This window comes from Rosa rugosa, chromosome 6 (genome assembly GCF_958449725.1).
Source record: "Rosa rugosa chromosome 6, drRosRugo1.1, whole genome shotgun sequence".
In the NCBI taxonomy this organism is placed as follows: domain Eukaryota; kingdom Viridiplantae; phylum Streptophyta; class Magnoliopsida; order Rosales; family Rosaceae; genus Rosa; species Rosa rugosa.
The window spans coordinates 14009203-14023406 of NC_084825.1; the positions used below are offsets into that span (position 1 = coordinate 14009203).

At 38.4% G+C, this 14204-nt stretch overlaps 2 protein-coding genes across 2 annotated transcripts; one reads left to right on the forward strand and one right to left on the reverse strand.

Annotated features, from left to right (window-relative positions):
* Positions 1-261: 261 nt before the first annotated feature.
* LOC133716267 (uncharacterized) lies at positions 262-4388 on the forward strand. The gene is made up of 4 exons (XM_062142976.1): positions 262-366; positions 1286-1360; positions 1577-1720; positions 3924-4388. The coding sequence occupies exons 1-4, from the start codon at positions 262-264 to the stop codon at positions 4386-4388; spliced, it is 789 nt and encodes a 262-aa protein (XP_061998960.1).
* A 1330-nt stretch (positions 4389-5718) lies between these two features.
* LOC133716065 (cysteine desulfurase 1, chloroplastic) lies at positions 5719-13458 on the reverse strand. Its single transcript, XM_062142801.1, has 13 exons — positions 13302-13458; positions 13130-13204; positions 12733-12819; positions 12433-12640; positions 12226-12359; positions 11878-12037; positions 11425-11611; positions 11061-11206; positions 10887-10959; positions 10699-10762; positions 9067-9166; positions 6176-6334; positions 5719-6046 (listed from the first exon to the last, which is right to left on the reverse strand). The coding sequence occupies exons 4-13, from the start codon at positions 12616-12618 to the stop codon at positions 5876-5878; spliced, it is 1380 nt and encodes a 459-aa protein (XP_061998785.1). The 5' UTR covers positions 12619-12640; positions 12733-12819; positions 13130-13204; positions 13302-13458; the 3' UTR covers positions 5719-5875.
* Between the last annotated feature and the right edge of the window lie 746 nt (positions 13459-14204).

Here is a 14204-nt window from a genome sequence, read left to right on the forward strand (position 1 = left end):
TCTAACATATATGATTTGGATAACTCATCCCCTGATCCCAATGATCTGAATGAGAGGATTTACTACTCCCCCACCAACCCTATGGATTACTACTATGCTAATTTTAGCTCCCCCTTGAGATTGTTGTATGAGAGTTACAAGGAAGCAAAAAATGCTGGAATGGATTAGGAGATGGCCCTCGGATAACTGATTAATGAGAATCAATTGGATGTGGAAACCAAAGACAAGAACCCTGGTAGGAGCCCAAGCACTAGCTCAGCTATGTCTAAGATGCAAATTAGTGATGAAGGTGATTACAAGAGCCCAAAAAAGAAGACCAAAGAGATGATTGAGGATATGAACATGGCTGAGGCAGATGACAAGGAGGTGGGCAGCCCCTCCTCTGTCAACAATGCAGAATGAAGATAGTGGCATGGAATAGCAGAAGCAGCGCATGGCCATGATTTACTGCGCAGATCAAGTTTTATGCTTCCTCTTTTTGTCTTGATGCCCTTTGTATCTTCGATACCAGGGCATCAACTAATATTCTAAATAAAACTATTAGGAAGTAGCCTTTTGATTATGGTATTGTTGTCCCTGCCAAGGGGCAATGTGGAGGCTTGCTCCTGTTATGGAAATCTTTTATTTTGAGCTTTAATATTATTCATGTCCATGATCGTTTCATTCATTGCCATATGACTGATAATAACTCAAAAAAAGCTACTTTTATAACTTTTATCTATGCTTACCCACAAAAAGAGAAACAACAACCTCTGTGGGAGGAAATTCTAAGGCTCAAACCAGATAATAATGAACCATGGGTTTTAATGGGGGATTTCAATAGCATCCTAACTCTACAAGAAAAGGTTGGAGGTTTAAACAGAATAACAAACCATATGATTAATTTCAGCAAGTTTCTCAATGAGGCTAATGTCATTTCTTTAGATGTTGATGGTGTACCTTACACTTGGACAAATAAGCAGCAAGATGAAAACACTATCTATGAAAGGCTTGGCAGAGTTTGTGTCAATGCTAGCTACCTGAATCTCTTTCCAACTATGAAACTGGAAAACTTTCCCATAGTTAACTCCGACCATGGTCCTATTTGCCTAACTATTATACCTCAACACCAGAAAATACAAAAACCGTTTAAGTTTGAAGCTATATGGCTGTCCCATAAAGACTTCAAAACAGTGGTAGCAAATTTTTGGGGAAAACATTTGGAGCAGGACCCTTTAAAAACTTCCTGGCCATACGGAACAAGAATGTCTTTGGTGACTTATTTAAAAAAAATTCTGTGTTGCAGGACAGAAGCTATGATATCCAACAACAGCTCATGATGTTCCCAAGATCAAATTACCTGAAAGAACAAGATGTTCAAGTAAGGGATGAAATGGTGAAAATCTATAGAGAAGAGGAGCTCTTCTGGGCCCAAAAAGCGAAAGCTGACTGGTTAGCCTTGGGTGACTAAAACACCAAGTTTTTTCAAACCCAAGCTAACCTTAGAAGAAGAAAAAAAAACAATATAATAGGGGTAAGAGATAATAACGGGTTATGGTTAGATGACACTAAATTTTTCATTCCTTTCTTTGTACAGGATTTCCACAAAAGATTCACATCCAGCAACCGACCAAGTAATACAGATATGAACAACTTCTTATCACCCCTTCAGCCATGCATCACAGAAGAGGACAATTTATACCTGCTGAAGCAAGTCACAGAGGAGGACATTAAAGATGCGGTACATTCCATAGGACCACTAAAAGCCCCAGGACCAGATGGACTTCTTGCCATGCTCTACTAGAAATGCTGGAATGAGGCTAGTCCCTCTCTAGTTCCGATGATCAAGAGTTTCTTTGAGAATGATATGTCTCTAAATGCTTTGAATCACACTAACATAGCCCTTATTCCTAAAAATGAAAAACCTGAGTTTGTCTCTCATTATAGACCTATTAGTTTGTGCAATGTTTGTTATAAAATAATCACAAAAATTATGGTTAAAAGGCTGAGACCTTTGTTGGAAAAATGCATATCCCAAAACCAGGGAGCTTTTGCTCCGGGAAGATTAATACAAGACAATATCCTCATTGCTCATGAATTGTTCTCAGACTTTCAGAGAAAAAAAAGGTCAGCAACAGCTATGGCTGTTAAACTTGACCTTGAAAAAGCTTATGACCTCTTATAGATTGGGACTACATTAGAGCTTTTCTGACTAAGTTTGGGTTCCACAGGGATTGGATTGATAGAGTATTGGACTGCATCACAGCTGTCTCTTTCTCTGTCTTAATTAATGGAAAACCATAGGGTTGGTTTCAACCTACTAGAGGAATAAGACAAGGAGACCCTCTGTCACCTTATATCTTCATCCTCTGTATGGAGCTTTTAATTAGGCAACTTAATAACCTGACTCTTCTAGCTCTAAAAATCATGTAGGACTACTGTCCTCACCGATGGGTTTTAGGATATCCAATCTGGTCTTTGCTGATGACTGCCTACTATTTGCTAGAGCTTCCACTAGAGGAGCTAGGAACATTCTCAAAATTTTAGATGCCTTTGCCACTGCGTCAGGTCAAAAAATCAATTTCAATAAATCTTCTCTTTACTTCTCCCCCAACACACCTAACCAGCTTAAACAGGACATTGTCAATTTTCTGAACATCCAGCAAAAGAGTACCATAGGCAAGTACTTAGGTATTCACAATGTTATCTTTTGGAAGGATCCGATTAATGCCAAGGAACTCCTTCTCAAAATAACAAATAAATTGGTTGGTTGGAAAAAAGGTATCCTGTCGAGAGCCGGAAGGGCTACTCTGATCAAAACCAACCTAGCTGGAATGCCTAATCATGTTATGTCTTGCTTCAAATGTTCTCCTAAGTTTACTAATGCTATAGATAGAGAAGCTAGAGATTTTTTATGGGGTTCAAGTGCAAACCCCCTCCCCCCCCTCCCCCCCCCCCCCCAGTCGCCTGGGATAAGACCTACAGCTTTTTTTAACAATGCGGCTATTGCAAAATTGGGTTGGAAAATAATAACATAGCCCAATAACTGGTGGGTTCAAATCATGAAAAGAAAATATTGGAGGAAGACCTCCTTCTTCGAAGCTAAAAAGAAGCAATCTAGTTCATTAGCCTGGAAAGGTATTCTAGATTGCAGGAATATCATAAATCAGGGTATGAGATGGACCATTGGGAACGGGAGCTGCATAAATTTCTGGACTTTCAACTGGATATTCCCCTTCCCGTTGGTCAATTTAATTCCTCAAACCCAAAGGAACTCAATTAACTGGAACAATACTATCAGTGACTTCATTACAAGCAACAGGTGGAACAAAGCAAAGCTACTAAGTTGTCTTGATCAGGATATAGTCAAGCAGATCCTAGGGCTCCCTATTCCTATTCATGATCAAGAGGATGCCTTTGTCTGGGGCCCAGCTCCGAACGGTAAGTTTTCTGTTAAAACTGCAACTTGGATACAATGCAAAGAAACTATGAACCACCCCCAAATTAAACTTATCAACAAAATGTGGAATCTGAATATGCCCCCCAAAATCAAAATGTTTAGCTGGCTTCTTCTTAGAGGGAGGCTAAAAACGAAAGACAGAATTTCGAGATTTACTTCTATTATTGATAACAGTTGTGTTCTTTGTAACTCGGACAATGAAACCGCAGATCACTTGTTTGGTATTTGCCCCTTTACCAAGGAAGTCTGGAACTTGATGAATCTGGCTAATGCTTAGAACTGGAATAATGGGTACTTGGATGTCTTCAATACCCTATTCCTCAGTAAAAGCTATGATAAAAATCTCTTTATGAAAGTGCTTGCCGCTTGCTGGCAAATCTGGAAGGCAAGGAATGACTGTTGCTTTCGTAATATTAGATCTCATCCTAGTTCTATTGTTGCTGCAACAACTGCTACCCTAAAAAGCTATTCATAATGCAACCAGACTAGTTCAGGAGGAGCTATTCAAAACATCCCAAAGGTGATCAAATGGCACCCTCCTCCTGAAGACAAAATCAAAATCAATTTTGATGGCTCTGTCTCAAGCTCAGAAGCAACTTGTGGATTTATCTGCAAAGACACCAACGGTAACCTCACAATGGCGATGTCCAAGAATATTGGTACTACTACGGTGCCAACTGCTGAGGCGACGGCCTTAAGAGACAGTCTCTGGATGGCTATACAGAAAGGCTACAAAAATGTACAAGTTGAAGGAGATTCCAAGATAGTGATCGATGCAGTGAACGGTAAAATATCCCCACCCTGGAGACTTGCACAAATCATTAATGACATTAGGAAGATCGTCTGCAACTTCGAATCCATTTCCTTTAGTCATATTTACAGGGAAGCAAACTTTGCTGCTGATGCATGTGCAAACCTCAGACACAACTACGCTGGGGAAAAAGTGTGAGAGAGACACTTACATCCCAACATTTCAAGGGCAATGTTATTTGATAGACTAGGATCTAGGTGCACTAGAGGCACCTCTCTGTAACTCTTGTTGTAGGTTTCTTATAAAAAAAAAAAAAAACTTCTCCATATGAACTCCGATTTGAGCGTACCACATGTCCACAGACTCGGTTTAACGTCCTCTACAACTTTCACGAAGAAAAATTTTCTCAAAAAGTCAACTTTTTGGTCCACTAAAAGCATCAGAACGAAGTTTAGAGTGAAAGTAATTGTCGTTTACCGTCCAAATGACTAGTAAACCGGTAAATTGAGATACGGGATGTAACAGCCGGAGCCATGGTGGTCGAAGAGCTTTATTTTGGATACATAAATTTTTGCATGTTTTAGGGAGGAGTCTAAAAGACAAATGACGTAACTTACAACCAGTGATGACTACATTGCTCGCTCAATCTTGACCACAAAATTTTATGGTAAGGGGCCATTTGGTAGGGTGTTTTTGACTTTAAACATATCGTGTCAAAACTATCTGCTCAAAACTTTGACCAAAATGCTAGAGACTCTTCTTATCTGAAAGAGTGTGTTAAAAGATTTGCACAGAAATATCCATATCTCATATCCCTCTCTCCACTGTTCGTCAAGCTACTCAACAAGACCTCTTCGGCTCCGGCAATAATTACTTCTGATCCCAATTGCCGATCGGAGAAAGGTTATGGATATTCAAAAGGGAATCATGACCAGTCCTTTTATCTTTCTTTCCTTTAGATTTGTTGTAAAAAGTAAAAAGAAAATACAAAGCTTGCTTTAAAATACAATATAAAAATACATATCCACACGGACTTCGAGAATAAACAAAAAAATAAGAAAAATAATCTAAACAAAGGGTGAGGTTCTAATGAGGACCTTAAAATGAGGACTTTTAAATCAACTGTTGGATGACATTTGTTGTAAAATTAATATTTCAACTAAAATTGAAACCACTCATCGAACTATTGATTTGAAAATCCTCATTTTAAAGTCCTCACTAGAACCATTCCCTCCAAATAAACTCTCATACTATATTTTATGTTATAATTCTCCAAGTAGTGAAGTGAAAAATGGTGGAGAACTGAAGTATGATGAAGTTAGCTTATAGATTCACGCTACATTGTAACCAAGAAATCAGAAATTTGCAGCCCTAGGAACCCAAAAGGATGTATTCCTCTAAAAGTTAATTGAATGCAGTTAATAGACAGATGAAACTTGAAGAGTTGTGTAACTTCTGGCCTCACTTCTCCAAGCTTTTGCTTTCAACAGACCCACTCAGAGTGAGCTTGTGGATTCAGTTCCGGCCCTACTTTATACAAATTTGTGCATTTATTTTGTCCACATATCCGAGGTATGTAAAAAAATAACAGCAACCGTATTTTCTTTTCTAAGAGTAATCATTCTCGAACAACTTAACTGATACAAAATTTACAAATGGCTGGGAATTGAACATTGACTACAAGACTACTTGAAAGAATTAAAGAATCTGACTGTGTCATTTAGGGCATGGATAAAGTCATCAACATCCTCTCTAGTGTTGTAGAAGTAAAGACTCGCACGTGCACTTGCACCGACGCCTAAATGTCGATGAAGGGGTTGGGCGCAGTGGTGACCTGATCGGATAGCCACTCCATGCTGGAGTTAAATTTAAATCAGTTACATAACAGCTACTGATTTGAGATAATACTTAAATTAACAAATGCCAGGAATAAGTCAGAAATGAAGGAAATAAGTCTAATAGTTTTGCTTCTTGCATAAAGATACCTGTTGGTCAAGAAGAGTTGCCAAATCTGTAGGATGTATATTCTCGACATTGAAAGAACAAAGAGCAGCGCGGTGGACATCTTCTGAAGGCACCGGACCATAAATTCGAATGTTGGGTATTGAACAAAGACTATCATATAGATATTTGGCCAGCTCTATCTGCAAAAAATATTAATACAAAAATAAAATAATTGCAAACAATGAAGTTTCAATACAACGTATAAATACATGATCTTCACATGCAAAATTTCTGAACACATAATGTCACCAGCACAATCAAATCTAAATTCTTCCATTGATTGCTTCCCCAAAATAATCATAATATTTAACCAGTATGTAAATCTCAGACCAAAAAAAAAAAACCAGTATGTAAATTTCCCCAGTCTACACTATCCCCAATCAATATGATACATGAAATTATAGGATTTCTTTGGATAACCAGAATGAATGCAAACAATGCTCCCAACAGAACAAAAGAACCCGAATTCTTTCAGTTATATAATCTTATCAATACCACACATGAAAATGAAACAAACATGAAGAATTGCAGTTATCAAATAATTTGAAAAAAAAAAAAAAAAAAAAATTAATATTCGATTCACTTAGTTATATATCAAAGCCAAGTCTTATGACAAAAATTTAAAAAGTTGCATATGTGAAGTTGGGTGAGCATGACCTGCTTAGGCCCACGTACTTTTCTTATATATTCAATTTCCACAAAGGAACAAAAAAATAAAAAATATAAATAAAAACAATTGTTCATAGATCTACAAGTGTTGTGTAGGGGTGGGCAAATGTTCAGTTAAACCCAACTGACCCAACCTTACATGGTTGCAAACTGAAGCAACTGCCCATCAGGTTGTGCTTGCGGTTTCGGTTTTGCGCTAACTGAATCCACACTCATTCCCTACCACTTTTAAAGTCAATTTAGGTACTATCTTTATTTTCAAAGCACCACAACAATTTAGGTACTATCTTTATTTTCAAAGCACCACAACCATGCCCACAACCATGCCGCCACGTGGTACACTTCGAGTATTTGAGGGAAGCCTTGGTATTTTAGATGAATTATTTCACTGCTATGTACTTAAAAGATTAAAGTTTGTTTAGTCCCTGTACTATGCCTCCAAAATCGTTTCAGTCCCTGACATTTCAATTTAATCTATAAAGTCCCTGACCTCTTAATTTCACTCCAATAGGTCCGCTCCGTTAGGGTTCCATCCAAATCTGCCGTTAAGATGCTGACGAGGCCATCAATTCCACGCCACCTCAGCTATTTGCATGCCACATCATTGGAAAATTGTCCAATTTACCCTCTTGCATTTCTCCCCATTCTTCTTCTTCACACCCAAAATCCAAAGCGAAAATCACCACCACCGAGCTCTCTCTCCGAGCCCAACCACCACCATGAACCTTAATTCTTTACTCCTTCCTCCTCTACTCACCATCGATCAGCTCCAAAATTCCATTTCGACTAAAAAATTCTAAAACTCTCCACCACCACCACCAATCCCACAATCCAAACTCTGCAACAGAATGTGGAACTCTCAGTACGAATTGCTCCTCCATCAATACAAAATCAAAAGACCCCAACTTTTAAACGACAAATCGCAAATGCACCAAATCAAACCCTTATCTCGCCGGAACACCAAAAGAAAACTCAAGCTGAAGCAAATGTAAAATTGATAGAGAAATTGACCTCCTAATGTAAAATTGATTCGAAAACTGAAATCTTTAACTAGCTAGCTCTTACAATTAAGATAAAACAAAGCTAATAATTATAAGCATCACCGTCTTCTTGGTCGGAGGAGAAAGTGCGGCTGGACAGACCCAACCATAGGACCGCCGTACGAATTGGCGTCTCTGGTCGAATAGAGAGCTAGGGTTTGGGAATTGAGATTGGATTGAGGATGAGGAGCTGGGGCTAGGATCTCGGCTTCGGCGTTGTCGGTTTTGAGGTTGAGATCGACCGAACGGTTTTGAGGATCTCATCTTCAGCAACGACCCGGCTCCTCCGCTAGCTCCTCCTCTCACGACAATACGTTGTCGTTCTGGAGGTCCTCGACAGCTGGACCTGGTTCTGAGAAAAGAGCGAGCTCGCCACCGTCGGATGTCGTCACCGCTAGAATCCTTCAGTTCGGATCGAGGACAGGTTGACGCAGAGATCCTCGCCACCGTTCTTCGGGGTGATGAAGCTGAACCCCTTCTGGTCATTGAACCATTTCACCGTTCCGATCAACCTCTCACTCAACCTTACGGCTGAGATTAACCGATCTGTGGCTGATGTCGGCGTGCTGAAGGACATGCAAGTGATGGTCGTCGATTTGGGCAGGGGAAGAGAGCGATTAGGTGGCGATGGTGGAGGGGAAGGACGACCGGGATTTGGGTTTTGGGAGATTCGGTGTGAGGAAGAAGAAGTTTTGTTCTTTCAGTCTGAACAGAGAGAACTCGTGAGGAAGATGAGGTTGCAGCAAGAAGAAAATGGAGAAGAATAAAAAAAAATTTAAAAAATAAAGGGGAAAGTCAGGGCTATTCTTGACATTTTACCATTCACCGTGCTTACATGGCGCTGAGTTGGCATCTAAATTTGTGCCACGTCAGCAAGTTAACGGAGCCATTGGACGGAGCGGACCTATTGGAGTGAAATTAAGAGGCTAGGGACTTTACGGATTAAATTGAAATGTCAGGGACTGAAACGATTTTGGAGGCATAGTACAGGGACTAAACAAACTTTAATCCTTACTTAAATTGAAGTTATACTAGTCATACCATACTGAAGAAATGATGTAATAGTGAATGTTTAAATTGATAAAATGCATTTGCGGCGCATGTAACAAACGAGTCCAAAATTCGTTATATAGAAAAGATTAAAATGAAGATAAGTTTAATACCTCATATTCATGTATCCGTTGCATACCAATTCCAGACAAATAATCAATAGCTGCTCCTAACCCAATTGCTTCCCCAATTGCTGGTGTTCCAGCCTCGAATCTAGTTGAGTTTATGGTGGTAATTACAAACAAAGGTATCAGAAGGTCGCCATATATATATTTTAGATTTATACGTACAGAATATAAGAAACAAACTATTAGTGATGAAAAAAAAAAAAGACAAAAATACTAAACAGAGGACAACTTGACCTTCGGGCTGCATATACCAACTTACTAACCCCTATAATCAAAGAATGACGGTAATAAAATCAATATCAGAGCATAAACATTTCTAAGATCTTCAATCCAAGACACCTCGGAAGAACCTGAAGCCCATAGAAGAATCAGCTCATCCCCCCAAACCACCCCAAAAAAAAAAAAAAAAAAAAAAAAAAAAACCCACCCCCAAAAGAACCCAACATTACCAATGATCCTCTTTATTTCTCTCCATCCAAACTAACCAGAAATCAGCCAACATAAAACGTCACCCCAACACCACAAATTAGCACATAAAGCTGGAGGCTACCATCTCAAGTCAGCATCCCTAAACAACCTTAGCACAAAGACGATGCAATTTGACAACGGACAAGCAAATGATCCGCAGTTTCAACCTCACACCTATAGAAACCACACCAATGGGGAATATACTAACATACGGTCGTCTCTTCTGAACCATATCAAAAGTGTTCGATCTTCCATGAGCAATTAACCAGGCTAACACCTGAACCCGGGTGGGTCCAAATTACATGAGCAGGAGATGGCCTAAACTAAGAAAAAAGAATTATCCATCAACTGCTTAGAGAATTACCCTAACAACTCCATAAACAGAATACCCTACTCTGCTAAGATGGACTGGCAGAACATTTTCTAAACAGGACAGTAATTCCAAATCAGTAAGATTCTTGGCAACCTAAGGTTCCAGCTCAAAAGATATGTAGAGGAATCAAGAGACGTTCTAGAAAGAGCAAAATTATGGGAGTTCAACAATCAGTATTAACAAGGAAAGTACCATTTCCTCACCCTTTCCCCGATATGACAACCTAGACCCAGGAATAGAAGGTCTGACATGACACTTCCTTCACAGATCTCTCCTTTCAGTTTGGGATGGGAATTGGAGGCAGAGTGAAGGTGTGGGGAATTTAAATTTTTTTTTTTTCTACTCTCTTTCTTTGTTTATACAGATTGAACTTCCATAATTGTCTCATTGCTAGAATGTGTGGTGCTTCCTCTTCTTATCCTTTGAGCTGGAACTTCAGGTTTTGCACAAATATAATACAATAACTATGGACAAACCAATGAAATCTTACTGATTTGGAATTAGGGGATGATAGCTCCCCCAATGAACTTCAGGTTTTGCACAATATAATACACTAACTCTTAATGCCTTGCATAAACCAAGCTAGACAGTATATAGGAGCACTTGCTTATAGTAAGGATAAGGCATCTAGGAATAGTAATGTAATGAACTTAAAAATGAATATCTCATTTTCAAAAATATATGAAGTTATACTATCCAGACACTTCAAGGTTTGTGTAGATTACCATATTTCATGACAAAAAATAATATTTCAGGTATGGAGACAGATAACCAACCTAGAGGGAGGTTCGGCATAAGTGGAATGATCAAGAAATACATCAGATATCATTTCTCCACCACCTAGATAGTTTGAAAAATTAGAGTCAGCTAAAGTACACATGTCACTACTTTGTTGGAGTTAGATAGACAGAACTCTAATAGAAGAATTGAACTTTCTGAGGACAACTGCAAACTAGAAAATTACCTAAAAATGGAGGCATGGAAGAAAATAGGTCACTCTTGCCGTATAAGAATCCAATTCCCGTAGGCCCACACATCTGAGACATGTTAATTAATTACTTCATATACTTGCCCATGAAGCTAGATTGCAGTACACAAGGTAGTGTTAAGATTCCCGTCGGCCACAGATTTTCCTAACCTTGTGAGAGGAAGCAACAAGAAAGTCAGCATTAAGATCCTGTACATCAACCGCCATGTGTGGAACACTCTGACAAGCATCTACAAGAACTTTTGCCCCAACATCATGAGCACAACACGTGATATCTTCAATAGGAAGAACAGAACCTACATGAAAATCAATAGAAATCCTTCAATGTGACTGACTGTGTTATGTGTTTGTTTGAGATAAACACTGCAATATTCAGTCAATAACAATTCACAAGAATTCAATCAAATAAAAATTTGGGTACACCTTCTGAAACTTGTTATCTACCACAAAACGTAAGCATACAAAGCTCGAAGAAGGAAAGGAAACCATAATCACTTGAGAAACAGAACCATACCTAGCACATTTGAGACATGATGAACAACTACAAGTTTTGTCTTTCTTGAAAGCATATCTTTTAACTTTTCCACATCTGGAACTCCATCTTCATTTAGTTCCACGTATTTCAAAATGGCACCGGTCTTTTGAGCTACAAGTTGCCAGGGAACAATCGCACTGTGATGTTCGGCAATTGTGAGTAAGATCTGCAATAAAGATTAAGTGAAGCAAGAGCTGACAAATATTATTGAAATTAAAGGAAATTGTATTTAAGATTCAACTCATAAGATTACATAAATACTGTGATCACGACAAGCTCATGTACAACTACTTGAGCAAATATAGGTAGAACATGAGATCACGGTAATATGCAAGATGTTAATTCCCAAAACTTAATGGGTGAATGCAGCATAAAGTGAGTGATTATTAAAAAAAGAAGAAACAAATCAAGAAGATAGCAAATGTTATCTACCTCATCATTTGATTTTATATTTTGGAGTCCCCACGAGTGAGCAACCAGATTGATAGCTTCAGTAGCATTCCTAGTAAAAACAATTTCTCGAGCATCTGATGCATTGATAAATTCCGAAATCTTCTTTCTCGCCAATTCATATTCCATTGTTGCCTTTGAACTAAATTCACCACAAGCAGCAACAGTTATTTATTCGCAAGAGGGTAACAAATAACTCTAGTTGATGTAACAGAGAACCCTATCTCAAGAATGTCTAACTAAGATAATCTCTAAGAAATCCTAAATTGACAAAAGTGAATAGTTGGACTAATGTATCCCACTATGGTATGTTATTACTCTAGTCTCTACCTTAAGTAATGAATCCCGCGATGCACGTTTGAATTGTAACCTTGATAGTAATCCTGCAAAGCCTTTAACACAGTGATGGGCTTCTGGGAAGTTGCAGCATTGTCCAAGTAAACAAGTCTAGAGCCATTTACTTCCTGTCATGTAACAAATATTGAGTACTGGACTGAGGAGTTACAGGAAAATAAACCGTGGTTAAAAAGTAGAGACCTGGTGAAGGATAGGGAAATCGGGTCGGGTCGAGTGACCAAGTGAGAGGGATGCGGGTGGAGCTGCAGCAGTTGAAGCCGAGACGAGAAAGCGTCGGAAGGTGTGAGGGGTGCGGCAGGCAGGGGTTGTTATCATGGGGAATGAATATGGGGATAATTTTAAGGCCACTCCTTCCAGTGTCATCATCGATAACTTGTTGATTTTGGTCCTTTGAATAGGATTAGCAAGATCGAACAGTTTGCCATTATGCCAATACAATTATCAAAATAGCAAGATTTAAATATTTAATGACGGTATTACCTTTATTTTTTTTTCTTCAAGCTTCTGAGGGCTTCTCCTCACTAACCGAGTGAGACAGTGAGTCGGCAACTGATACAATCATACAAACTGCAGTTGAAGAAGAAGAAGAAGAAGAAATCAACATCAAATGGAAATCAAACCCATTTCTAACTACCCAATGACCCAACCAGTATCATTACCTTAGTTAAAATCAACATCTAAGATCAAAAGGAAACTGAACCCATTTCAACCATCAAATCAGTATCATTATCTTTGTTAAAATTACCATCAATATCAAATGGAAACCGAACCCATTTCAACTATACCATTACCTTAGTTAAAATGCAAATCGAACCCAATTTTACATATCACCAAAGTTAAAAGTAACATCACGTTTGGAAATCGAACCCATTCATACCTGGGCGGCTAGGCAATCATTAACAGCTCAAATTTATTGAAATTAGACAACAGGGTCTGAACAGCAACAGAGCAACTGATCAAGAAAGACAAGAATAAGTGAAGATCACAAACTCAGATTAAGAAGAAGAAGAAGAAGAAGAAGAAGAAGAGGAGGAGAGAGAGAGAGATACCTGGAGCTGGGTTGCTGTGTTCGGGTCTTCGGGATATCCGGCAAGCCTCGGAGCTTCAGCAGAGGAGAACGCCGGGAGAGGTTTCTCTATAGCGCCAACAAGATTGAAGTCGGTTTTATTGGCCTTCGATTATTTGCGTTTTCATGGTCCCGCTTCACTGTTTCTCTGTTTTTTTTTTTTTTTTCACTCTTTAATTCTCAAAAAAAATACTTTGCCAAAAAAAAAAAAAAATCTCAAAAAAAATAAAAATGGATTTAGAATTTAGGGTTTAGAGTTTTGAGTAATTTTATGATTTTGGAGTTTGCATTGTTAAAATTTCATTGCATAAGAGCAAGTTTACCCGTTGGGGCACCAGGGCAGTAAACTATTCATTGCCACTGGATCTTTGCTTCTACCCGTTGAGTCAAAGTCATCAGTCAGTTACTGTTCATCGAATATTTTTTTTTTTTTTGGAAAATGAGAAATGTATGATGTAAATAAATAGTATTGATGAACAATTTAGAAATACAACCAAATAAAATTTTATGGGTAGATAAATTATATGTCCACCGACACTCTTTTTTTTTTTTTTTTTTTTAACTCCACCGACACTTTTATCACATGTACACCACCGACAAAGTTTTTTAAAAGCGTGAAAAAATTTAAAACTCCACCGACAAGATTTTTGAAAAGAGTGAAAATCTGAAAACTCCACCGACACTTTTATCACATATACACCACCGACAATTTTTTTGAAATGAGTGAGTGATAACCAACCAACACTTTTATCTGTATGAAAATATAAAATATAAATAGACATGATGTTTTCACTACATACACACACCATCCGAGCTTAACAAACCTTCACCCTTTTCATATCTCTAGCATTACATATTTCCTCAATTTCTCTCGTTTCAATGAATA